Genomic DNA, 26,851 nt, shown 5'->3' on the forward strand with positions numbered 1-26,851 from the left:
GAAGTTGCAATGGCAAATGTGTAAACCCCACCCCATATGCTGCCAGTAGATGGGCTGGGAACACACACACACACACACACACACACACACAGGTGGTTATGACCGTGATTAGGTGTATTGTACCTTGTTCTGAGTGTGGGTTAGCAGCAGGCCCACTGGCCTACAGTATAGGTCTGACTTTTAGCCTCGAGCACTCCAACCATTTTGTCACTGGAGACTGGAGATTTCTAGATATGAGGTATCTTCACTTCCATGTCAAGTTTGGTCAAGAAAATTAAGTCAGGAATTTAAGCCAAATTCTTTCTTTTCACACCATGGACTCTGGTTTAAAAGGTGATCACAGAACCAATTCTATCAACAAGTAACGTTCTTCATAAGCTGAAGCTATGTCATGTGGGAACACTGAACTGATTATCAATGTCCGTGGTGAAGTCCTTGCCCATGGTTTTGAATTAGCAAATTGATTTTGCCTCGTTATTAAATTAGCTTTAGTTAGACTCATGACTTTGCTCACCATTTAAACTAAGGCCCTGCATCTTCCAAAAGTTCCAAACTTTCCGTTTTTGTTGTAATGCTCTGGTGAAGGTCAATTAGACCGTAACGTTATAGCAACCAGACATTTTCCGTCTTGGGCTTGAAAGGAAGCAGTGAGCCCAACGCCACGCCTGGGAGGAGTGGACACTGTGCCAGGGACTCGGCTGCTCTGGCTCTCCCCCAGGCAGTGGCTGTGTGGACGGGGGGAGTGGACAGACTCCATGCCTGGACCGGGACGCCCCAGTGCTCGTCCTAATGAGAGCAGCAGACGCAGGTGTGCGGACCGGGAGAGCGGGATCACAGGGGGACACAGGAAACTCTCCGCAGGTGGGGAGCACAACAGAGGATTCTCTTCCTCTCTCCTGCTCTTGTTCAATCTCTCATTCTCTCCTGGTTTTTCTCCCTTCTTTCTCTTACTTTCGCTCATGTTTTCTTCCTCTCTTCATCGTTATCTCCCTCCCTGTGTCTGTTTTTCCCTCCCTGCATCTTTTCATCTCTTTTTCTCTTGTCAGCGCTACCCTCTCTTTCTATCACTCTCTCTTTGTCATCCTCCCTGTGTCCCTCTGCCTTTATCTTTGTCTTTTCTCTCTCTTTTTTTATTTCTCTCCCTCTTTCTCTCTCCATCTCACTCACTCTGTCATTGTTTTTCCTTCCATCATTATCACCCTCTTTCTTTCTTTCTCTCTCTCTCTCTCTCTCTTTCTCTCTTTCCCTCCCCCCTTCCCTCTTCTCACTCTTCCTTTCGTTGGCTCTCTCTGGAGTGTAAACTGGGAATGTGCAGCTGAATGCGAGCCTTTTTGGTACGCAGGTCACACTCACACACCCCAACATACACAGCTGCCCCACAACAACAAATCCATTTCTTCTCAGAATTAGCTAGCGAGCGCGTAGACATGATTTTTGCATGCAATTAATATGAAAGCAATTAATTCCCGCATGAAGCCATGTATTATTACATGGGTAGTCAAGTGTTAACTTAACTTCTCCTTCTCCAGGCACTTCAATGGAGGCAAGCAAAGCGAACAAAGGGGAAGAATCCCTCACGAGTCTTCATGAGTTTACTTTGTGCTTCTGTAGTACATGCCTTTGCAGTATTGCATTTTCTGCACCAAATCTTTGTTGTCATGTTTGTAAACACGTTTCATGTTTTTGTGCGTTTCGGCTTCATACGTAGCATAGAGGCGTTGTTGTGTTGTTGGTGCGAGCCACGTCTCGGTTGTGTGGTTGCTCGGAGGATGTTGACCTCCCGCAGTCTCAGGAGAATGAAAGGCTTGTTATTGTAATTGGTTTCTTGTAAGTGTGAAATTTGGTTCAGGAATCATATTCTCACCTCTGATTGATTGGAATGCCACCCTATCAACCCAAAGCAAAAAACACGCACGCAAGGTGATTAATGTGTGTTGTCAGCACAAAGCAAAGCACTCACTCGCAAGATGCATGAAAACACATCCATTCCACACACATCCTCTCACAGCACACTTTATGAACGCGCTCCAGCACACACAAACATGTACTCTGTCCCATAAGGCAGCGGTCTCAGACAAGCCTTTAGTAGGCACACACACATCTCCTTAAACACTTCCAATCCACTGCAATACACACACACACACTCTCTCTTTCTCTTTTTCTCTCTTGCTCTCTCTCTTTCTCTCTTTTTCTCTCTGTTCTTCTCCTTCTCTTTCTCACACACACACACACACACATACACACACACACACACACACACACACACACATACACACACACTCATGCATTCCGCCACACATGACAAACCAGAAGAAAAAAAAAGGGTAAAAATGCTGATGAAATACACATGCAAGTGGCAGACAATTTCTTTAAAAAAATAAATAAAAAATAAACAATAAAATAAATAAATAGATAAATATATAAATAATGGACTTTGGTTTAATTTGTCTTCCTGCGCCACAGCCTGCTGAGGGAGCCGGTGCTCAGATGGCACTTTAATGGAAAGTGTCAGATAGAGCAGGCGCTCCTCAAAAGCACAACAACAACTGCATCAGAACACGGGCCTTCTGATTGGAAGTGTCAGGGCGGAGGAAGATAAAGGATGGACCCTATTGATGATGAAGGTTGGGGATTGTTTTATATTGGCCCTGATTAGAGGAGGAAACCTAAAGACAATCACCGTTTGTCAGGCTCTGGAATGGATGGTCATATGGCAGGTTTCTAACAGTAAGGACTGAAAGCTAATTATAGATGCATTCATTAACTTTCTTTTTTAGAACATGCTTTCTTTCATATAATCGGACGGTTGAGAAAGCGTTCTTCAGGATCTTTGATATAATCCTCATGTTTTGCAAATGTATCACAAGAAACAAGAACATTTCTACTGTATAATATACTACATTCATATTCAACAGCCTACTTGCCAGCACTTCTACTAACACACTTTCCTGTTATGGGCTGCAATTAAGAGTGCTTGGATAGAGGAATGCATGCTTTACTGTATTCATTACATTGGAAAGTACTGATGTATATTTTCAGAGTACTCATTTATTTAGTCTCATACCCTACTCTCTGCCTGTTCCACGGCTGATCATTAAACAGTGTTCCTTTTTTAAGGTGGCGGCGGATTGATCTCGTGAGATGTCGGATCAATCCGTGTCAACTGGCAGGAGATGCGCGCGGTGTTCGCACGCAGTCCCCCCGTAAGTATCATGCCAATTACTCGTGTCCTGGGAGAGCCATATGGGCAGGAGGAAGACATGACACTAGCGCGCGACAGCTTGTTATCCCCACCCTCGTATTCCCCAGCGCCGCTGGAGCCTGGCTGGCTCAATGAACAGCAGAGAGATAGGATCTCGGCAAAGGTCAGGCCTGGTGCTGCTCTCACGGCACTCACTCAAAGGCCTGTTTGTTTGTCGTGAGGAGGGAGGGAGAGAGGGAGAGAGAGAGAGAGAGATGGAGGGAGAGAGAGAGAGATGGAGGGAGAGAGAGTAGTGCATATATTTTAAGCTGACCACGTACAGCACACTCTTGTTCCCTGTAGGCAAGGAGATGTCCGGACTTTGATTGACAGCTCTCGCCTCACTGTTACAGAGGGGTGGTGAAAAGGAGGAGAAGTCTGTATTCAATAATGCAAGCTCCACCCTCACACACACACACACACACACACACACACACACACACACACACACTCACACCCAGGCGAACTAACACACACACACACACACACACACACGCACACACACACACACACACACACTCACAACTACACACACACACACACACACACACACACACACACACACATACACTGTATTCTGTTTTTTTTTTTACAGCCCTGAACGAGCCCTCCTCTGACCTGTCAATCATGCTGGTTAGTCGGCCAGGGGGAGAGGGAGGGGCGGGTTCACTGTAAGTCTGGAGATCTGCAGATGTCTGTTGTTTACCTCCTATGCTCACCAGCTCAGTAGCTTTCAGCTGGGCTACATAGTACTGCAGCAGTTCCTCTTCTTCTTCTTCTTCTTCTTCTTCTTCCATTTCCACATTATCTTTCCATCTTTTTCATCATCATTTTCGTTGTCTTCATACTTGTCATTTTGTTCGTCCTTCTTGTCGCAGTCTTCTTTTTTTCTTCCTCATCCTCTTATAGCTCAGGTGCTTTCCGCTTGAGTTGCCATTACTGTTAGACAATTAGCTCTTCTTCTGTCTCTTCTACTAGTTCTCCTTCTACCTTCACTTACTGCTTGAGTGCTTTTATGCTTTCAGCTTTCACTAAAGCTTTGTTCAGGTACAGTAGTTATTTTTAGTCTCTCTCTCTCTATTTTCTGCTATCTTCGTCCTGCTCTTTCACCTCCTCTTCTTGCTCTTCCACTCACCCTTTCCTCCCTCCCTCCCTCTCTCTCTCTCTCTCTCTCTCTCTCTCTCTGTCTCTCTCTCTCTCTCAGTGTTTCTCTCTTCCTAGTGGTCTTCCCAGTGTGCTAAAGGCCTCTCAGCTGCTAATTGTAATTTCAAAAGACATTATTGGAGTCGTTTCCAATTAGGCCATCCTCAATCAAACGGGTGATTTAACCCTAATGTCAAAGACTGCAGAGTGGCACCGTGACTGGCCCCATATGCAACACTACAGTAAAGCACATTGATGTGGAGGCTTTTGTTAGCACAGAACGACCATGAAAGTTTTAGGATGTAAAGTAAAAACGTTCATTTTCAGTGTTCAGTGAACAGCCGTAGCTAATGTAGCTCTCTCATAAGCTCAATCATCCTGATTTCCATTTTTTACACCCGCTGCACGGGCAGTTCAATGAAGAGTGTTATACACAAAAAAACCCATCCATTTTGAGCAATTTTAAGGCATGGCAAAAAAAACAGCAACAACAAAAAAACAAGCAAAATTTTTACTTTAATGATTACTTGATTATTTCTGAATTTTCTAGTCAATTAGATAAAGCAGAGACCCGCTTAGGATGTTGTGGTACCAATGTCTGTTTTATGAACTAGAGGCGTCACCAAAACTCTACTGAGACAGCTGTGTTGAAAGGTTGAAATACTCTGAAAAATATGAAAGTGGATGAGAAGGCTTAGCCTGGATGCCAGACCGAAGTTTAGCCCCGCCTCCATTCTTTTTCTGCAGGGAACTTCGGTCTGGCACTGCTCCGTTCAGCTGCTACTATTCGAGATACACTTCTGCTCGGACCAATCACATTTCACAGGGCGGGCTTTACGTGATGATTGACATATGAACAGCAGTGACGTTCACGGCTGCATGCGTCCTCGTTCAACGAGTTGGGTGTGAGACCATGTTCTCTTAGGTTGATTTTGATTGCAACAGAAACGCTATGGCTATGAATGCATAATTTGTTCATGCAGTTTGGCCTTTCGTTTATCTTAGATATTGAAACGGAGGTTTTATCACGGATTCGCACAACTATTTCTGAACACTTAGACCAACGAGGATATGTGGGAAAACTTCGGTTTCACTTTCACCAGAGAATGTCTAATAAGCTTTCACCCAGTTATAACAGCATGTTTGGGTGATGTTGTTCCCGTTTGTTTAAAAATGTCTGTTTGCTCGTTGGGTTAACGACACACTTCCCCAGCTGTTCATTGCATACAGTTTGAAGGAATTATTTTTAAAAACAAAGGAGGATGTTTTCCATAGCCTACCCTGCTACATATTTCTGTCTTAGATTTCGCAGATACTGACAGCCAATAACTTGTTCTGTTTGGTTTGGTCTATCCAATGAGTGCAGAGCTATCCCCCCCCCCCGCACTGTATCGGTTGAATCACGCCCCATAATTGCAGCTGAATGGTGCAGTTTCAGACTCATATTCTGATAAGAATTGAGTATGACGTCGTCAGGCTAGAGAAGGCTACAATACAGGATGAAACAACCCCCCCAAAAAAGAAAGAAGAAGCAAGAAGGCTTTTAGCCTGTCGTTCATAATCCTGATTCTTTTTCTGAGTGTCAATACACTGATTGCTGCATGCACGCTTCAATTGCAGTGCATGGATACTACATGGTTTGAATGTAAGGGTGTGCTGCTTTGACTTTGAGGACCAAAAGAGACTCCATGCTATTCCCGTTATTATCCATCCAATAATATAATTAATGTCTGAACTGCACAACATTTGCTCTGCAATTAACACATTTTTGTATTTCGAGAAACATATCTGTATTTCAAAAAGAAGCTACAATTTTTAAATTTGGCATGTTTACACATAGCAAAATTTGCTCGCCTATCCTTCAGTTTCATTTGGCGTACCATTATGTCCTTAGTGAGTGCTGCAACTGACAGGTTTCAATATCTGCTTGGAATGATCACTGCCTCAGGATGTCAGAATGTGCATCTGTGCATCAAATCAGTTTGGAAGCAGTATCATGCAGACTTTATACATTTACACAAACACGCACTCACACACACACACACACACGCACACACACACATGTTTACACATACACATACAGTACACGTGTGCGCACACACACACTGGTACATTGTCAGTGCACAAAAGGTTGTACACACACACACACACATATATACAATGACACACACACACACACACACACACACACACGCACACACGCACACACGCACACACGCACACACTTACAGTACATCCACACTGGTTTACACAGACACACATTGTAGAAATACGGCACAGCAATGTGTAATGTGGCTGCCACATCATGGGAGAAGTGTGCCATGTGGGTGCAGATGAATTAGATGATATTTGATTGTCACCAAAGAATGCTTTGTCCGTTGTTCGAGAATGGAGTGTGACTTTAAAACGCTTTTCAAACTAACTATTGTAAAATTTACATCTATACATGAGCAAAATCTGAGTTTCAACGATCATTGAGTCTACGAGGCAAGAAGACAGGTGTACAAGGAGTTGCAGGAGTAAGGAGGGAGAGAACTTCATGATTTATTTTCTTTGAATAGTACAGTACATGCAGCCTTGTGCGGCTTTCATATTAGAGTTGGATTCCAACCGTTTGAATGGTGGTCCATGTACGTGCATGGTTCTGATATATAGCTCAATTCAGGAGGGCAATTGATGAGAGGAATCTTAAAAGAGAGTTTAGAATGAAAACCTGCACGACATGTGAATGGATTTTTTTTTTTCTTTCACAAACTACCAGCTCCAACGTCTGAAACAGCATGGTGACTCATCGAGGATGGATTCACAGAGGGAAAAGCTGGCTTTTTGCAGACATGAGTGCTATTGATCAAGTTGTAACCTTTAAAAGCCCTGCATTGCCCATTTCCTCCCCCCCAAACCCACCTCCAAAATGCTGCTAATTGCTGTTCAGGCTGCTGCCTTTTAAAACGAACATATTTCTCCTGATTCCCTCCAAAGACCACTTACTTGTAAATGTAACACTACTACTCATTAATCTCCATGTCATTTCCGTATTACACAGACGGTGATTTGAAATGTCTTGTGTTGGTGGCCTCATGGAGACCAAATATCCATCCCTATTTCACATGCATGTCTGCGCCAACCTACAGTGGAATTCAAAGTCGCACCGTAACACATAATAATGTGTTCAAGATAATGTGTCACATTCTAAATTCGCCTTAACAGAAGTAGGCAAAAAAGTTTCCAGCCAGGGTCATGAAGTGCCATGTAGGGATAATGTCGGATTTATGTACTGTAAGGTTCTATTCCTAACCAAGCAAGACCTCAACCAGTGGGTTGGTAGCAAGTGCTTGAGCAAATGCCACAGCTTGCAGGTACAGTAGGCTGGAAGCAAGTAACCTGACAGAGTCTGATGACACAGGCATGGCAAATTTTGTCGTCCTGAACAAACTTCCACTTATGGAAGTTCCACGTATGGTCTGATGTAGACACACACACACACACACACACACACACACACACACACTCAAACAGATGTGCCAGCTGATCTACCAATGGTATGCACCAGAGATTGCTTCTTTCAAATGTGCAATATGAAACACATTTTATTCTAATGTAAAAACAATGTGGTTACCAATTCTCCAAAAGTAGATAAATAGGCATGATAAATATTCATGTACTGAGCACAACTCGTTCTCCCTTAAAACTGAATACAATGTTGCCCTTGCTGTTAATCTCTTTTATTAGACTCCCCATAACAGAGACAGACAAAACAGACAAAACCCTCATTTAAATAATGCTGTCTCAATTATGTTTACACTTTCTGTCTTGGTTGATCAACTGAAAAACCAACCAAATGTGTAACATTTTAGAATGGCCATGCATTTTAGACTCTACGTGGGGTCTTAAGAAAGCCACTTGTTGTTTGCATAATCATTATGCACTATGTACTGTGTTACAGTGGTAGGCTACTGTATGAATGTGTATGAATATGAATGTAAGGTAATATAGTGTCCAGTGAAGAGTTTTAAACCAGGCCAAAATCCTTCATTGGAAATAATGAGCGTGTCCAAAAGTGCCGACCAGTTGACTCATCTCAACTGAGCTAAGATGATACAATGAGCCCTTGGAGAAGGTCAGTTTTAGCAGTGGGTGGAACCACACAGAAAAGCACACATACTAACTAGGAATGGATGGCAGCGCATGCACACGTACGCGCAGGCACACTCACACTCACACACACACACGCACATGCACACGCACACGCACACACACACACACACACACACACACACACACACGCTCACACACATTTGCACATCACACCAAAGAAACCTTTCCGTTAGTATTAACAGTCTCTCCGCTGGCTTTTATGTGGCTTGTCTGGTTGCATTTACTGCTCATTTCCCATCTTTCATCCTATGTGCTGGTCTGCAAGACTGTCACAGGGAGAAGATGCAATCGGACTGTGTGTGTGTGTGTGTGTGTGTGTGTGTGTGTGTGTATGTGTGTGTGTGTGTGTGTATGTGTGTGTGTGTGTGTGTGTGTGTGTGCGGTGCGGTGCGGTGCAGTGCAGTGTGGGCCCCTGGCACACAAATGAGCTGCTAAAATATTTAAAACGGCAAGAAATCTTCTGGAGAAGTTCTCCTGGACACTTGACTAATGGGCGACGCCCTGGATCCCTGTTTAAAATAGGGGGTCAGAGCCGCTGATTGGGCTTTAATGTTCGCTCCCGTGCCATGCATAATGCATCTGTCTGCTAATTATGACAGGTCACACAGATGCTGCGGCTCACTGGGTTGAGCCCACACACACCCACCCAAAGCGTGACGGGTCAGAGGCAGGTCTCATTTAATCACACCGTAACTGAAACCAGATTAGAATCAAGACTTATGGAATCTTGATTGGCTCAATCACAGTGTTTCTTTCAAAGGGGGATATTAAAGAGGAATTATAGAGTTGACTGACTCTAAGATTAGCGAGCTACCGTTCTTAAAGCATGCAAAAAGGTAGATGAAAGTATTGGATCTGGTGTCATTTAATGATATTCATCCTATGAAGGCTTTTCTGTATCACACAATACTATAGCCTGTTAGTTGGGGACACCAGTTGTTTATATCCTACACAATTGAATGAAATGAGATAATACCAAAATACTTGTTTATTAAAAATACTTCACAAAGTGGCAAATAGGCTGTTTTTATTCCATGTGATTGGGAGCAGAGGAGAGATTTCTGTTTGAGCTACTAATGGAAAGTTTGGCTCCACAATGTCCACAGCAGCTGCCCCTTGAAATGGTTCAGGCCCAAGCCTGCCCCTGATTTGTGCCGAATGAGCCCCGGACCCGTCCGCTGCTCCAGTGTCTGGAGGGAGTTGAACCCATGACCATGTGGCTGGCTTGCGGTTGGCACCGCACTCGGCAAGCTGAGCTCCGGCAGAACAAAATGTCCCCGTCTGTGCCGTTTCATAACCGGAGGGCAGCGCCGAAGAGGAAATAAAATCCGTCATTTGGAGAGACGCTTTGACTGCCTTTAAAACGAACCGTGACCTCCACCGGCACCGCGGCTTTCGCTGTCTCTCCACCCGCCGCAGTGTCGTACGCTCCTAGAATTATGGATGACTCAAATTTGACCTTGGGTGGAGGGGGGTAATAACAGGCACCGCACAGTACAGTGTGTCCATTGAAGAGCCCCGTAGAACAGAAACATGCTGATGCTGGTGCTTTGGAACACCAGTGCAGTCCAATCGATCTTTGTCATAGCATGGCCGTTGCCATGGAGCACTGTCAATTCCTTTTGTGTCACCGGAGGTTCTGAGGATGAGGATGCGCTATGGCTGAAGAATTCTACTCTCTTCAGCGATGCTTCAGAGCCACACGTAAAATGAAAAGACACGATGATGGGGGGAAAGATGTCTCATTATCTCGTAGTTTTGTTGCTTTTTTTTTGTTGCTGTGAAGAGAAGTTATTCTCAGGTGAAGCAGGCAGGTGAACTGCACCTGTGCTAGGGATGGATTTTTGCCAAGTGACTTTGTTACAGCTGAAATATAATGGACACTGAAACCCCTGAGAGGTCACTGTGCTCTGGCTATATTCAGAGAAGGTACTTCTCTGTGTTACTGTAGGTGTTCCATTAAATATTCTGCATTCCCCTCAAAGTGAACCTTATTAACAAGATACAAATCAGAAACTCTGTTGGAAGAGATACACCAGATGTCATGGAGATGAGAAGGTCCTGAAGCACTATCTTTAGGAAGTAAACACTCCTTGTTTATTAACACGAAGACACCTTCAAGTTCCTGGTTTCTAGTTTAGTTTTAGAAAGTTCGAAGACAGAGGATGGATTTCGCTGGAGTCTTCTGGAAAGATAACCTCCTCACTTCACCATGACATTAGGGGTTGTCACAGAGAATAGAGCGAAAGAGAGGGAGGGGGGGAGAGAGAGAGAGAGAGCAAAAGAGAGTCTGAGGAAGAAGGACAGAGAAATAGAAGGGGAGAGAGAGAGAGAGAGAGAGATGAGTTTTCAGCCGTCCTCCTGCAGCCATTGAATGACTCTGACGTTTTCGCCGGCGATACTGTCAGCCGTCCCGAGGCTGTGCATCCATCATGCATCTTCCCTTCAACCTGCACATCCAGAGCAGCGGTGCCAATGCCACCGACGTCTATATTTAGCTCTCTCAATGGCACTTAAGGGCGCCCGCCCGACGCCAACGGTGTAAGCACAATATGCAAGTGAGCGCCGCCCGGCCAGGGAGAGGGAGACCGAGCTCTCTCAGCGTGCAGTTTGTGTTTAAAAATACACCGTGACTTAGGCCGCCTGTCAGACGAGCTCTTCCCCCACGGAAGGGCACCTGCACCGGCCAGGTCGCTCAGGTCAGGCCAGACAGGTCGCCTGTGCCGTCGCTAACACGTATTATGACTCAGCCTTTATTATCACAGCATAGCGGTCGCATTAATGTCAGCACCAACACATAACTGACCAGGTAGCACTTTTGTTTACACTTTTGTGGGTGCGACTGCCTGGTTAGCAATTACATACATTTATACAACAGTTAGGTCCGGTTGAACGATTTAGCAATATCTGATTGGACGAGACGCGTTCTATCAGTGGTGATATTAACCGATATCACCACTGGTGACTCTTCACAGCTAATAATCACTCTGCGACGTTGATTCTTCGCTTTGATTTAACCAGAGACGGCATTCCATGTTACACTTTTGTGGGTGCGACTGGTTAGCAATTACATACATACATATCATCATAGCTTCTTAGCAGCAGGGGAACCCATCATGAGTGTGGAGGAGGGTGGGTCTGTGACACCAGACACCACTGGTTGAACCTTCTGGAGGTGTTGTGGGCCTAATTCAACAGAGCACCAAAGAAAAAAGATGCCTGACTGAAAACCCCCAGTGAAAATGCACAATGAAGGCTGCTCTGATGGTGATGTTGTTTATTCCCACTTTGGTTCTTTGTCAAGGCACTCAGGCTATCTCCCCTGAGTGTAACTGAAATGTGATGTGAAATTACTAAAATGACTGCCCACTTCTGAAATGATTTATTATTCAATGCAGGTTGCCTGTTGTGTGCTGCAATATACAGTATATTGCACATCAATGTTATTAGGGCTCTATGTATTTAGCAGGAACATTTATTTCAAAGTAGTACACAATTGACATCATTGCATGTACACATTTAATATAACAAAAACAGTGATATTAAGAAATAAAAAGGCTCTGCTGGGGTTGATGGAGAGTGGGGTGGGCATGTAACACAAAAAGGCAATCTAGAAAAGGACTGAATGATGAGCCATTCTCCACTGGGTTACTTATACCACAGCTTAAGAAACATTGGTAGCTCCATGATTTAGTCAGTTGTGTTTTTCTCCCTGATAAATATGGAGGCAAAATTAGCCCAGCCTGAGGTCTCAGCTGGCCACTCTCCATATCTCTTAGTTCTTCATGCTGGTGGTCTTATTTATGCCACTGGGCCTGGACAGAGTAAGTGAATCATTACAGGTGTATAAGGATGACAAGTGGCACCGTTTTGGCGCCCGGGATTCAATTATACGCCCCTGGAAAGAATGCCCATACCCATGCACACCACTGTGTCACTGGTTCATTTAAGTGATTCATTTACAAGCTTTCCACAGAGTCTATTTTCGTAGAGGAACTGCTGGTGGGTATTGGTTGATATGGGCCACAGCATTAGTTTCGGAGATCATACTGTGGTATTTGATGTTTTTTTTTGCTTACCTGGTTCTGTTTTCTTTGGCTGATGACTGATAAGGTTTTCATTCTTTTTTTTCTTTTTTTTTCTCAGCAACAGAAATATAATCTTATAGAAATTGTTTTGAAATGATTCCAAAACAGACAAAGACAAAGAATGCAGAGACTGAGAGACATGCGGGAGTGTTTTATTACGTAAACAAAAGCAGGCTTTTTCTCCCTCAGTTGGACTATCCACAGCGCAGGCAAGCAGTTGATGGACGCAAATAGACACAAATTAGCCTGGAGTAGCTTCCATTGTCTCGAATCATTAAGCCCATCAGTAATGTACCACGTGGACCAGGAGTCAAGTTGAACATTAATGAAAAAAGGTTGCCAGTAGGTGTGTGTGTGTGTGTGTGTGTGTGTGTGTGTGTGTGTGTGTGTGTGTGTGTGTGTTTGGGGTGTTAATGTGCATGTTTGTGTGTGTGTGTGTGTGTTTGTGTGTGTGTCCGAACCATGGCTTTCTACTTTTGTGCCAATTTGCACATATTAAGTCTTACTGCTTATTAAGTCTACAATAGAGCCCTGAACATATTCCCACTGTTGCCAAAGGGAACAATATGGCCCAACCGCATTGTTACTTATGAACACTGTAAAAAGGATTGATACTAAGAATCTAATGTGAAGAAATTAAAAAGTGTTTTTCCCACTTCTCAGTTTCATCATAGTGAAATTAGACTCTCATGTCATTGCTCTCGTTCCATCCTTTTGTAATTAGCTTGCAGTATATTAGCTCTCTGTTTCTCTGGCTACCCTGAACATCAATACAAAGTTAATGGAAGCCAACTGTAAGTAAACACTATAAAGATCTGTGTGAAAACAGAACAATTTGAATCAATGGTGCAGGCCAGGCCGCTGGCTCTTATGTGAGAAGTAAATTAATCAGGGAAGTCATTAATCAAATGCGTTCCCCAAGAGGACAGGATCGTTGAGAGAATGATCTGTAGTACTTGAACAGGCAAGCAGCTGGGACAACAACAGCCATAACTTAACAAGACAGCCCTAAAGTTGAGCTGCACACCACGAAATTAAATGATATTTTTAGCACTTTTCACACAAAATTAGGTACGAACACCGAAATGATCTAAATATGGTCATGATGACTGACTTTTCTGAAAAGCACAAAATGTGCAATGCTTATGTTAGTGTACCATTATCCCAGGCTGGATACTTGCAGATGTCTTAACTGCACCCAGCAACCCTTTTAAAGTCAGTGTTTCTGCACATTCAGCTCCGCCAATAATAAACAGGAGGCAGCCATCTGTAATGGGCAGGCAGGAGCATGATGCTGCAAGGGTGCGTTGGATATATTCAGCAAACGCCACAGGCAACATATGAGTCAGCCCGGCAACTTAAAACAGCACTGACAGTTGATGTCACGGTTTGGGGTTTTCTGTCTTAATGTTTTGTGTTTCTAGCTTCATGGGTTTGGGCCGTTTAGGGCCTTCCATGCGCTTGTGTTCACCTTCTTGTTCCTATCATAGCCGTATACATAGAGTTTCAGACAACTCGAATCATGGATGCCATGTTTAAGACAAACGTCAGATGATTCTACGTTATGTTGAAATAAATAGCTTATTTTCACCATTAACAGTTAACTGTTATTATTATCAACTTTTGTCAATATGTAAAAGGCCCTTATAGAAATACTTCAATGTGTACCTATATTTACCTCCGATATCTTAAATGGGCCTGTAAAATGTCCAGTGTAGTGAGTGACCACGTTGCCTAATCAGTCTCGGAGCAGTGTTTACCTTTTTTCCTCTTCAGTCTCCCAAGTCTATAATAACGTAGTAGTTGTGCAAAGTTATGTGGTTTTCACAGAACATTTCATCTGAGTTAAGGGTGACAATTGAAAATATAGCCACAAGCGGCGATGCGGGCCCTTGCACCTGCGGTCCGCGACCCGTGACATTTTGGAATCGAACTAAGCCACACCCTAGACCAGAGCTCTGTCTCTGACTAGCGGCAGCAATAACACAAAAGCCTACCTAATTTGGTTCAATTTCGTACAGTATGTGTCAACCTCAACAGACAACGCGCTAGGTGGCGCTATAGAGTCCAGAAGCCACACCCTAGGCCATAGCTTCTGTTGTTGACATCTGCCCCTAGCGCATGTCCCCCTGCAAATACTGCAGAAGAGTCATGTTTCACATCTTAAAGTTTCAGTGTTCTTCTCTTGCCATCTTCATTCCCAAATGCCTGTGTGTGTGAAGTGGAAGAAGTTCTGCTCTGGGTAAACAACTGTGCGTGAAGAGGAGGAAGTTGTGCTCTGGGTAAACAACTGTCCATGACTGAGAGTGCTGTCAGTGACATTTGACTGGAGCAGTTCGGAGGAAACTCCGGGAAAATAGCGGAGCATTAACTGGAAGGAACAGCAGGCACACACACATGTTGTGCTTGTAGGAGTATAAAAGCGCTTTATGCAGATTATTTACCGGTACACACACACCTACAGGTACATGCATACTCAGGTGCACACACACACACACACACACACACACACACACTGACAGTACACGCATACTCAGGTACAGTACACTCACACACAAGTCAACCAGCTTGCAGTGAAGTGCAGTTTTTGTCAATCTTCTTGGAATGGGACATTCCCACCCAATGGTATCTTACAAAATGCTCTTCAAACCCATAGAGCCTTTACAACTGCCTATGTATTATAATAAACTCTGTAAATGCTCCAACACATGTATTCAAATAAAAGCCTCTTGTTTGTGTAGAAGGACATTATCAAAGTATAATTTTCTGTAGAAAACAGTGACATCTGTGTGTGTGGTGTGACACAGGTGATTTTGCATAAATAAAACCTTATCACCTCGACAGCCGCACCAGTCACAGTGGTGTCATTCTCACAGCAGCGTAACCAGAAGGGGTAACAACAGAGACGCAACTCCAGAGCTGTCTGACAGGTAAGAAGACCCTGTTAACTAATGTTCATCATAATGTTATAATCAAACCTGTGGTGTCTGACAAGTAAGACCCTGTTAATTAATGGTCATCATAATATAACCAAACTTAAGAAAGTGATGTTAAGTCACTAATAACTAAAAAGGAACAGTAACACATCCTTTTCCATGCTTAACCCTGACAGGAGTTCCTCCCATATTGGTGGTTTGAGGTTTTGGTTATGGTAACTTAACAGAGGTTTTTTTACAAGGCAACAGTAAACAATATCAATTGTGAGAGCATCAGTTCTAGTAAACAATTAGCATAATATCCATAAAATGATTATCTATGGAGTAAGTCTCAACAGATAGATTGTGATTTAAAAGCTTTTCTTGAATGTACCACTAGAAAGTACAGCACTAAATAGACAATTCCACCCGCAAAGAATCACTAAAGAAATTAAATTAGTTGAAGAAATCAAGGGCAAAAAGACAATGAAAACAATAGAATTGAACAAAAATATTTTACAGGTTTTAGTTATGGAACCAAAACATTGTGCAGACAAACTTAAAAGAAAATCTGAGTCGGTGCTGCAACCATTTTTCTGGATTTTGTCTGATTTCATACGGAATGACTCATGTATTTAAACCAAAGCCTCTTGTGTAGGAGGATATTACCAAAGTTTAGAAAACAGTGATGTGTGTGTGGCGTGGCACAGGTGATTTTGCATAAATAAAACTATATCAGTCATCGATACAGCTGCACCAGTCACAGTGGTGTCATTCTCACAGAGACAAGCAGCGTAACCAGAAGGGGTGACAACAGAGACGCAACTCCAGAGACACTGTTAATGAATGTTCATCATAATATAACCAAAGTTAAGTCAGTGATGTAAAGTCACTAAAAACTACAAATAGGAACCGTAATACATTTTTTCCCACACTTAACCCTGGTAGTCGAGTTCACTTCCACCCATGTTAGTGGTTTGAGTTTTTGGTTCAGTAAGGAATCACAAATGAAATGAGTTCTGTAACTTATCTCTTGTTGCTGAAGACTAAGTCCGTACTCTGCCTCCAGGTCACTCAGGTCACTGTCACAACAACTCCTCGCAGTCCCCCTCTGCGGTATGTCAATTGTGATTTAAATGTATGACCTATACGAATTACGAAAAATAACTTCATTCAGTCATTAAAATTCCCATCTTCATTCCCATTCTACAAGTGGTGTTTGGTCATGGTATTCAACACCCACAGTACCTCCACTTTCAAGGTTGAGGTTGACCCAAATCTATGTGTGTGGAACTGGAGACGTCACAGACGGTGTGCAGTATTGAACTTCTTGATTGGTACCCATATTGATACCATTTGTTGGTGACAGATTTGAGCCAACTACTAAATGCCTCATCTTAAGCCACAGCTGATTACTAATGTCATATGTTTCTATTTCATATTTTGGAATTAATAAACTGTACACTGCTCTGGAAAACATTATGAGACCATTGCACATTTGAATTTGACTATCGACTGAACCGACAGTCATAATTTACAGTTAGTAATTTTGAATATGACCATCAACTCTTTCAGGATATGTGCAGTGTTCTCTTATTTTTTTTTTTTTCCAGAGCTGTATAATTTGTTAATAATGTATAGTATTGTATGATTTGCATAATTAGTAATAGCTCAAATATGTAGCAATACTTGTAATACACTTGTCTTTATTGTCATTACATTGATGGTAGGTCTTGGTAGGATGGTAGGTCTTTGTAGGTCTAATTGAGTGCCTATCACTTTAAGAAGAACATAATCTGACGGTTTTAGTTCTAGTGGAAAAAAAAATGTGTGCATAGTGCAAAGATATGTGGATGCAAATCTGTCTTAATTTTCTGTCATGAGACAAAATAAATGTTTAGAAAACAAATGTTGCTACCCTACCTAGGCTATGGATTTTAGTTAATGAAGGTCCGTAGCCCAAATATTTCGTTATCTCCCTCGTCATTTGTGTAGGCCTGCCTAAGCTAGTGCTAAAATTATAGAAATTAACATCGCAAGACACAACTCTTCTATGATGCATTTTCTTTAGGTTGGGCTACTATTATTTGTGGCTTTGAGGTCATAGTATCACACACATGACAGTTGCACGTTGAAAGCTATGTGTGTGTGGGGAGAAGACTGTACAACTCTTCTATGATGCATTTTCTTTAGGTTGGGCTACTATTATTTGTGGCTTTGAGGTCATAGTATCATACACATGATGAAGGCTGTGTGTGTGTGGGGAGAAGACGGTACGGTAACACTTGAAGCATGGTTTGTGCACACTGACATTAAATACCTATCTTACAAAACAGCAGTCATAAACCCGCCTCAACCCTCTCTGGTGCAACGCGTGACCATAGATTGTAAAAGAAAGTTTGTGCAGGTGTCTGTTTAAGTCCATCCGACAAGTCAGTTTGCTGCTCTGCTGCATGGACCTTGTAGGCTAGTTGCGAAACGCTAACACCAGATTCCTCAGACAGAACTACAACAAGAGGAATCAATGAATGCCGCCGACCGCACATTTCTTGTAGGGAAAAGGCGATGGTAGAACAAATGACTGAACGAGCGTATGAATTTAAGACATGACTAAATGTAATTTTTGACCTTAAGGACGTTTTTATGACTTTTTAAGGCCTAAAATTCTTGTTATCAAATGTAAGACTTTTTATGACTTTTTATGACTCCGCAGAAACCCTGTGCGTGGTGTGGCAGAGGAGATTTTGCATAAATAAAAACAAATTATGTAGACAGCTCCAACAGTCACAGTCATGCCATTTTCCCAGATATAAGCAGTGAAACCACAAGGGTGACCAGGCCTTTATTGTTGCGGCTCCTAGGCACTGGAATAATCTCCTACCCCACACCATATTGTTTTTAATCTAACCTAAAGACCCGTGTTTTCTCTCCCACTTATAGCTTTGGTTTTCCACTCATTTCTGAACTAGCTTCTTCCTCACTTTGACATTTTAGGATCTCTATCTTGCTTCATTTTATTTTCTCATTTGTTATTCTCATTTACTTATTTTATCTTTAATTAAAATTGAAATAAAGGTTGGAATCGGACCTGGGTCCCCGTGGGCACTCATACCTGTATATGGCACGAGCGCTGTAGCCTGTTGCACCCCCCACATTGCTGGTTGTTAGACTTATTTACCTCCGCCAAGGAGGTATATGTTTTCATCGGGGCCCGGCGTTTGTCTGTCTGTTTGTCTGTTTGTCTGTCTGTCTGTCTGTCTGTTTGTCTGTCTGTTTGTTAGCAAGATAACTCAAAAAGTGATGGATGGATTTCGGTGAAATTTTCAGGGAAGGTTGGACATGACCCAAGGAAGAAATGATAAAATGTTGGGACTGATACGTAATTCCGTCGGGATTCCAGAGGTGTTTATGTATTTAGCTTAGTGGTGTAATGGCATGGTATGGCCACGTGGTGGCAATCTGAATAGTTTAGGTTCAAATGTATGACAACCTAGGAAGAGCAATACAGGCGGAGGTCTGCGCTCTCTGAGTGCTTTTCTAGTTTAGTCACTTATTTGCTTTAAAAAGTCTTTCATAATGTAAATGATGTCATACACACACACTTCATTGGCAGAATGTTAGTGTATTATGGGCAACAACAACTCAACCTTTAGGAAATCTTTCAGATGGCCACCAATAATGAAAATGGCCCAACTCGAGGGGCGGCACCAAACATGCGTTTGAAAATCTCGCAATTGGATAACACTACGACCAATGTTTAGTCTGATTGATTCTGGACTTCAACGCAATTGGAAAACTACGACCAAAACCGAAAGTTGTAGTGCTGTCGTCATCAGTTCAGCTTGCCTTTGTCCCGCCTACGCTGATTTGATTGGTTGCACCGATATTGGTGCAAAATTAAATGTGTATCCTTGCTCGTGGCCAGAGTATCTGGCAGACACAAAATTGTGTTCTCGCAAGAACTTTGGATTTCCAGGGTACCATAGACTCCCATTCATTTTGCACTGATGGGCGATTGCCCCCAGTGGAACTCTGTTGGAACTGCAACCAAAACTCGGTATAGTAGGACTTAAAAGGGAGTTACCAGGCTCTGGTAAGACTGAAATTACTGTAAGATGGGTTATGCAACATCTTGTGGCAGACTTAAATAATTGCAACACAAAAATGTAATGAGCAATTCGTTACACAGTGTGTGTTTCTCTCCTTGATGATGTGTACCAGTGTGTCCAATGTCTCTGAATGATCTTCTCTCTTCAGGCCCTCAATCATGATTCCACTTCTCATTACTATACTGCTGGTCTCAGGTCAGTGTGTGTGTGTGTGTGTATGCATATACAGTGCCTATAGAAAGTCATCATACCCTTTTGAAATAGTTACTTTTTTTGTCTTACAGCCTGAAATCAAAACCCATTTAAAAAAAAATCTTTTCCAGTTTTATTAACAAATTTAGCTGTACAACATCAAAATAATGAAAAAAAAGTAAACAGTTCTGAAAATTAATAAAAAATTAAAAACTAGAATAACAGGGTTGGAAAAGTCATCATACCCCTGACTTAATACTTTGTAAAGCTCCCTTTTGCTTTCATTACAGCCATCAATCTGTTTGGATATGTCTCTATTATAGCTTTGCACACCTAGATAGGGGAATATTTGCCCAATTTTCCGTACAGAAATGTTAAACTTTAGTCAAATTCTGTAGGGAATGGCGATGGACTGCTATCTTCAAGTCAATCCACATATTTTCTATAGGATTTAAGTCAGGGCTCTGACTTTGCCACTCAAGGATATTCACCATCCTATCCTTAAGCCACTGCTTTGTTCTTTTGGCAGTATGTTTAGGATTATTGTCGTGTTGGAAGGCGAATGACCTCCCCATCCTCAGCTGTCTAGGAGAGGGACGCAGGTTTTCCTTAAGAATGTGGGTGTACTTGGCAGCATCCATTTTCCCTTCTATCCTGACCAATTGCCCAGTTCCCGCTGAAAAGAAACATCCCCACAACATAATGTTGCCCCCACCATGCTTCACACTAGGTATGGTGTGTTTTGGGTGGTGTACTGTGTTGGTTTTCGCCAAACATTGCGCTTGGAGTTCAGTGCAAAAACACATCTGGAATATTCTGCTACCATGTGGAAAAAGCTTATATGGTCAGATGAGACTAAGATCGAACTTTTTGGAGACTAAGATTGAAGTTTTTGGACTGAGCTCCAGGCGCTAACCAAACACAGTATACACACCCAAACACACCCAAAACACACCATACCTACTTTGAAGCATGGTGGGGGCAACATTATGTTTTGGGGATGTTTCTCTTCAGCGGGGACTGGGCAATTGGTCAGGATAGAAGGGAAAATGGATGCTGCCAAGTACACCAAAATTCTTGAGGAAAACCTGCGTCCCTCTCCTAAACAGCTGAGGATGGGGAGGTCATTCGCCTTCCAACACGACAAAAATCCTAAACATACTGCCAAAAGAACAAAGCAGTGGCTTAAGGATAGGATGGTGAATATCCTTGAGTGGCAAAGTCAGAGCCCTGACTTAAATCCTATAGAAAATATGTGGATTGACTTGAAGAGAGCAGTCCATCGCCATTCCCTACAGAATTTGACTAAATTTTAACAATTCTGCACGGAAAATTGGGCAAATATTCCCCTATCTAGGTGTGCAAAGCTATAATAGAGACATATCCAAACAGATTGATGGCTGTAATGAAAGCAAAAGGAAGCTTGACAAAGTATTAAGTCAGGGGTATGATGACTTTTCCAACCCTGTTATTCTAGCTTTTAATTTTTTATTAATTTTCAGAACTGTTGACTTTTTTTTCATTATTTTGATGTTGTACAGCTACATTTGTAAATAAAACTGGAAAAGATTTTTTTTAAAATGGGTTTTGATTTCAGGCTGTAAGACAAAAAAAGTAACTATTTCAAAAGGGTATGATAACTTTCTATAGGCACTGTATGTGTGTCACATCACATGAAATATTGCCAAATATGTAATTGTACAGTATAAAATGCACTACAAGGGTCACCAAACTAAGGCCTGTGGGCCGACTCAGGCCCACCACCCCCCTTTGACTGCCCCCCAAAGAACATAATCTGCGTCGTCACCATGGAACCTGCCACAAAAAGTATGTTAGTTTGCGAGGGCCAGCCAGAAAAGACAGAATTCGGAGGATAAAAGACTGGATGCACAATAGAATGTATTCCTTCACCAAAGTCATGGCAACCAGGCTGCTGTCCGAGGTAGCTATAAGGTAGCTCACCTACTAGCTACCCATGAAAAGTCGTTTACTAATGGGGACTTTGTTCAATTAAGACTTCACCGTTTTTCATATTAAACTATGCTATTCCCTTAACTAAGACGAGTTGATGCATACCTCTCACGTTTCAATGCGTGCACTTTGATAGCACTTAGCTAGCCCAGTTCATTCATTAGGATCCAAAAAGAGATGAATTTAGAAACGATCAAACATCTCCATGTTTTCCCTTTTAAAATACAGTAACACGAGTAACACGACCAAGTATGCTGAGATAAAATAAAACATGGTGCATTTCTAAGCTGGTAAGAGGGATAACTATGGTGTGTGGCAGAATAACACTTTGGAGCACTTCGAATCGACACAGTAGTATCATCACTCTTGTACTTTCAGTTTCACTTTGGAGTGAGGATATTACTGCGCTGAGTTTAAGTGCTCCCAAGTGTTACTCCGCCACGCAATATAGTTAGCCCTCTTACCTGCTTAGAAATGCACCACGTTTTATTTTGTCTCAGCATACTTGGTCGTGTGACTACTCGTGTAACTGTATTTTCATAGGGAAAACATGGAGGTGTTTGATCGCTTCTAACTTCATCTCTGTTTGGATAATGAGTGAACTGGGCTAGCTAATTGCTATCAAAGTAGCGCCGCGCCAGAGCCAGTGAGTGCATGCATTGAAACGTGAGAGGTATGTATCAACTCATCTTGGTTAAGGGAATAACGTACTGTAGTTTAATATGAAAAAACAGTGAATGCATGTAGGTGTGTCCTGATAAAAAGGATATGCTCAACGTGGTGAGTCTCTCCGCACCGTAATTTTGGTCTGGGTCGTGCAATTCTATGTCATATAGCTGCCCCGGCCCCAGCCCCCCATCACAGTCAGGAACGAATTTGAATTGGAATGACAGGAAGTGGAATTCAACTCATGGCAATTCAAAACAATCACATAACAGGAAGAATGTTTTGAATTTTACATACATTCAGTTTTGGGAAGGTTACTTTGGAAATGTAATTGATTACTGTTTTCACTTATAAGTTGTGTGTTTGTTGCGATCGTAGGCCTATCTGACATATTTTGTGAAACTTCATTGTTACAGTAAACACTACCCTTAAATTATGTATTCGAATTTCTTTGAATTTCATTGAATTTCAATTTTATTTCCTTCAATTTTGCACAAGCCTGGTATGTCTGTGTAGTGGTGATGGTGGTGGTGGAGTTGTGTGTGTGTGTGTGTGTGTGTGTGTGTCTCTCTCTCTCTCTATCTAGGTATGTACAGTATGTGTGTGCCTTACTCTGTGTGTTTGTGTGTGTGTGTGTGTGTGTGTGTGTGTGTATGTGTGTGCATGTGTGTTTGTGTGTGTATCCTCTCAGGTCTGAGCAGTCTCTCGTCCTCTGTGCCACGTCAGTTCCATGTGGTGAAGGAACCGAAGAACTGGACAGAAGCTCAGCAGTACTGCAGAGAGAAGTTCACTGACCTCGCCACCATAAACGACATGACAGAGATGGAGAAGGTGAAGAGCATGATCCATGAAGCAGGTGCTGAAGAGGCGTGGATTGGGCTGAAGAGGGGAGAGTGGCAGTGGTCTCTGGCCAAGAGTGATTTCCACAGAGAAAATGAAGCAGAGTTCAGGAACTGGGATACAAATCAACCAAATGAAAATGGTGAAGAGTGTGTGGTTATGAGAGAACATGGAACATGGCATGACTTCAGGTGTAACAAAAGCTATTCCTTCATCTGCTATGATGGTGAGAATCCAATTTATTTCATTCAGAACAGAATTCTCTCAGCAACACATGCATCCAAACTGTGAAGATCTACAAATCAGTGTGTAATGACCTCATGTACACTCACATTAGTTCAGACTCATGAATACAGGCATCTACATACACTGTGCAACTAAATAGTTTGTTTCACTCACACTAGTTCAGGTTGTAAAGCTGTGCTGATTCCCAGTTAACCATGACCCATGCATTACCACAGGGGGGAACTCCACACATCCCTATGTGCTGGTTACTGATGGGAAGAACTGGACTGATGCTCAGAGATACTGCAGAGAGAAACACACAGACCTGGCCAGTGTGAGGAGTCAGGCAGAGAACAACCAGATAAATGAAACTATAGCAGATAGTCTGGATCCTCAAGAAGATGGAGGAAATAGAACTGCCTGGATTGGCCTGTTCAGAGCTAACTGGTCAGAGTGGTCTGATGGCAGCAGCTCCTCATTCCGCCACTGGAAAGCTGGAGAACCCAATAATCTCAAGGGGAAGGAGTTCTGTGTTGCTACCGGTGGTCAGTGGAATGATGCAGAGTGCCACCATCCTAAGAGCTTCATCTGCTATGAAGGTGAGTCGCAAGGGCTGCTGTTCTCTGATTGGTGGGAATTCAGTCCCAAACAACAGCATGATCCTGAACAGATGTGCTGATGGCCAAACACTAGCAGCTCTTGATGCTGATCCTCGCTGTGCTGTCGCACCTTCATGCTGTTGCCATCTCTCTGTGAATTGTCCATCCAGTCACCCTGCATATTAGTCACTGCAGATACTCTGAGAATCTCCAGCACTGAGCAGGAATCTGTATCTTTTGATTTTTTCCCTCCAGACAAGCTGGTTCTGGTCCGTGAGAATAAGACCTGGAGAGAGGCGCTGCAGTACTGCCGAGAGGAACACGTGGACCTGGTGTCTGTGACGTCTGAGCGGGTCCAGCACTGGGTGAGCAGGCTGGCTAAAGGAGCCGCCACTGCTCATGTGTGGGTGGGCCTGCTCCACTCCTACGGTGTGGGCTGGTACTGGGTCTGTGGACAGACCGTCTGCTACAGCAACTGGACTCAAGGGCACGAGCCAGTGGAGTCCTTACAACAAGGAGTCGGGGCAGTGGAGTCTAGAGAGGGGCAGTGGGTTGGCAACCTGAATAAGACCGACCAACTCAACTTCATCTGCACCACTGAGGGTGAGTCTGTCTGTACTCAGTTTATGGACTGAAAGAGAACCTTCAATGGAGGAAATGTATATCATTGTGTTACATTAACTTCAGTCTAATTGTGTGTGTGTGTGTGTGTGTGTGTGTGTGTGTGTGTGTGTATGTGTGTGTGTTCACACCCTCTTACAGATGGTTGTGACTGAATTCTCCAGTCCAGACAGAGCAGCCTTGGAGAAACTCTTCAAGGTCCTCCAGATACCATTCATATTCACTGATTTAATCATAAGCAAATGTACTACTATCACATTCACTTCATTGTGTTACTATTACCATATTCATATTTCCTATTACTAACAGGTCAAGATTTTGATATATTTTGATCATATGTTTGTATTGTTTTTGTTAGCAATGAGTGCAATTCAGTGCTGAATATTTGCTGTTCCAGACATGACTATTCACCTTAATTTGCATTTGAAAGAGACACTCACTAAGTGACCCATTTAGTCTGACTTTTTTCCAATTTGTAGTAAAACTACATAACATTTCTGAATGTTCTTTTTACTTATATGGAGCCAACACCATTGTTTTCAAGGTTCAAACTTCAAAAGCCTTAACTCAATATTTATAGTGTGTTTTTGACCTTTGACCTCTGACATTTGAAAATCATTTTTTTAAATAGTTGTGTTTACACTGAATTATAATAAAAAGTAATTTCATTACATCCACTTTACTCTCATATACTGTAATTATTGAGGAGGACCTCTAGAATATAACCATATGTGCCACTTTTGTATAGATGTTTTTAGTTAGATGAAAAACGTAAAAATCTCAAGGTATAGCTGACTGCCTCAAAGTGCCTGAAAAGGCCCCGGACCTCCAAGTGTTAAAGACTAATTTCATTCCACAAAGACTATGTAAGTAGCCTATAGGCCAGCACTGGTAGGCCATCTCCAAACTGTAGGCTATAATGAGTGCAGAGAAGGCTGATAACAAACCTGACCTTGTAAACTAAATGATGAGAAGAGTGCAACTCCACTTCCTTGTCCTTGTTGCCTTTATGATTTCCTTATCATTTTCTTAAACAAATATGAAATGCAAACTATGGCATGCCCAACACTGGAAACATAGATATTATAAATCTTTATAATAGATATTATAATTTGTATAACATCTATTTTAAATCTTTATAATATCTATGTCTGGAACTCTCTCGCTTGCTTGCTCTATCGTACATGCGCGCTCTAACTTCCAAATGTCAGGACCCGTATCCCTGCTTGTATGTTTAATTAATACATCCTTCTCATCTTAAAGTTGACGATCAGAATAGTGGTTTCTTATTTGTTAGTCAACTATGCTAAACACATTTGGGGCTACACTCAACATTCAGGGCTGAAATCAGCTGGTGATGTCCCTGGTCTGCACACAGCTGTGAGTGTGTATGTACTGTACTGTATGTGCTCACAGCTGTGAGTGTGCTGTGTGTGTGTCTTCACACAGCTGTGACAGGATGGGAGGGTGGGGGCTCAGGCCAGAGCTGATCCAAAATGGGACGCCTGTGAATTAGTTTGTAACTTTTGCATTTGCATTGAACTTTTCCTTTTTTAAAAACTTTTACTTTACTTTTCACAAAGAACTTTTTTACTTTTCACAAAGAAACACACCAGTCAACACAACACTATATGGGGTTTATGATGTGTGGCCAGAGAGGTTTCTGACGATAGCAATAACACACAAGCCCACCAAATTTGGTTCCTTTTTTGTGAATGTATGTGTCAACCACAACAGGCAACCCGGCAGAGTGTTCTTAAGCCTTCTTTAATCATTATCTAATATTAAGGAAAGTTTCAGACCCCTTACCAAGGTGTTGTCACACACACGCATTGCAAATAAGTTGCAGGATTGTGGTGCCTTCTCTCATCCTCAAATTGGGTTATCACCTGTTGGCCTCCTTACTACCATTGCACAACATGCATACACACCTTCAATATGTAACCCGAATAAAATCATTATAAACATGATCTTTTCTTTACCTTTTACTTTGCATCACACTGTCACTCTTGACTCATTTCAATTCTGGCCATTCATTTTCATGATGTTCACTCAGGAAGGGAGAAAATGGGGCTGGGATACAGAG

The 26,851-nt window shown here is 42.5% G+C and overlaps 1 protein-coding gene across 1 annotated transcript; it reads left to right on the top strand.

Moving 5' to 3' along the window:
- The first annotated feature begins 755 nt into the window (after positions 1-755).
- LOC134065809 (macrophage mannose receptor 1-like) lies at positions 756-26,255 on the top strand. The gene is made up of 5 exons (XM_062520897.1): positions 756-861; positions 23,172-23,462; positions 23,782-24,144; positions 24,400-24,747; positions 26,215-26,255. The coding sequence occupies exons 1-5, from the start codon at positions 756-758 to the stop codon at positions 26,253-26,255; spliced, it is 1,149 nt and encodes a 382-aa protein (XP_062376881.1).
- The last annotated feature ends 596 nt before the right edge of the window (positions 26,256-26,851 follow it).

Source organism: Sardina pilchardus, chromosome 19 (genome assembly GCF_963854185.1).
Source record: "Sardina pilchardus chromosome 19, fSarPil1.1, whole genome shotgun sequence".
Taxonomy (NCBI): Eukaryota; Metazoa; Chordata; class Actinopteri; order Clupeiformes; family Clupeidae; genus Sardina; species Sardina pilchardus.

Excerpts from the sequence above, each read along its gene's own strand:
- LOC134065809 (XM_062520897.1), top strand. The coding sequence starts at position 756 with ATGCCTGGACCGGGACGCCCCAGTGCTCGTCCTAATGAGAGCAGCAGA. Across the intron at positions 23,463-23,781 it reads AAATCAACCAAATGAAAATG|GGGGGAACTCCACACATCCC; the intron begins GTGAAGAGTGTG and ends GCATTACCACAG. Across the intron at positions 24,145-24,399 it reads GAGCTTCATCTGCTATGAAG|ACAAGCTGGTTCTGGTCCGT; the intron begins GTGAGTCGCAAG and ends TTTTCCCTCCAG.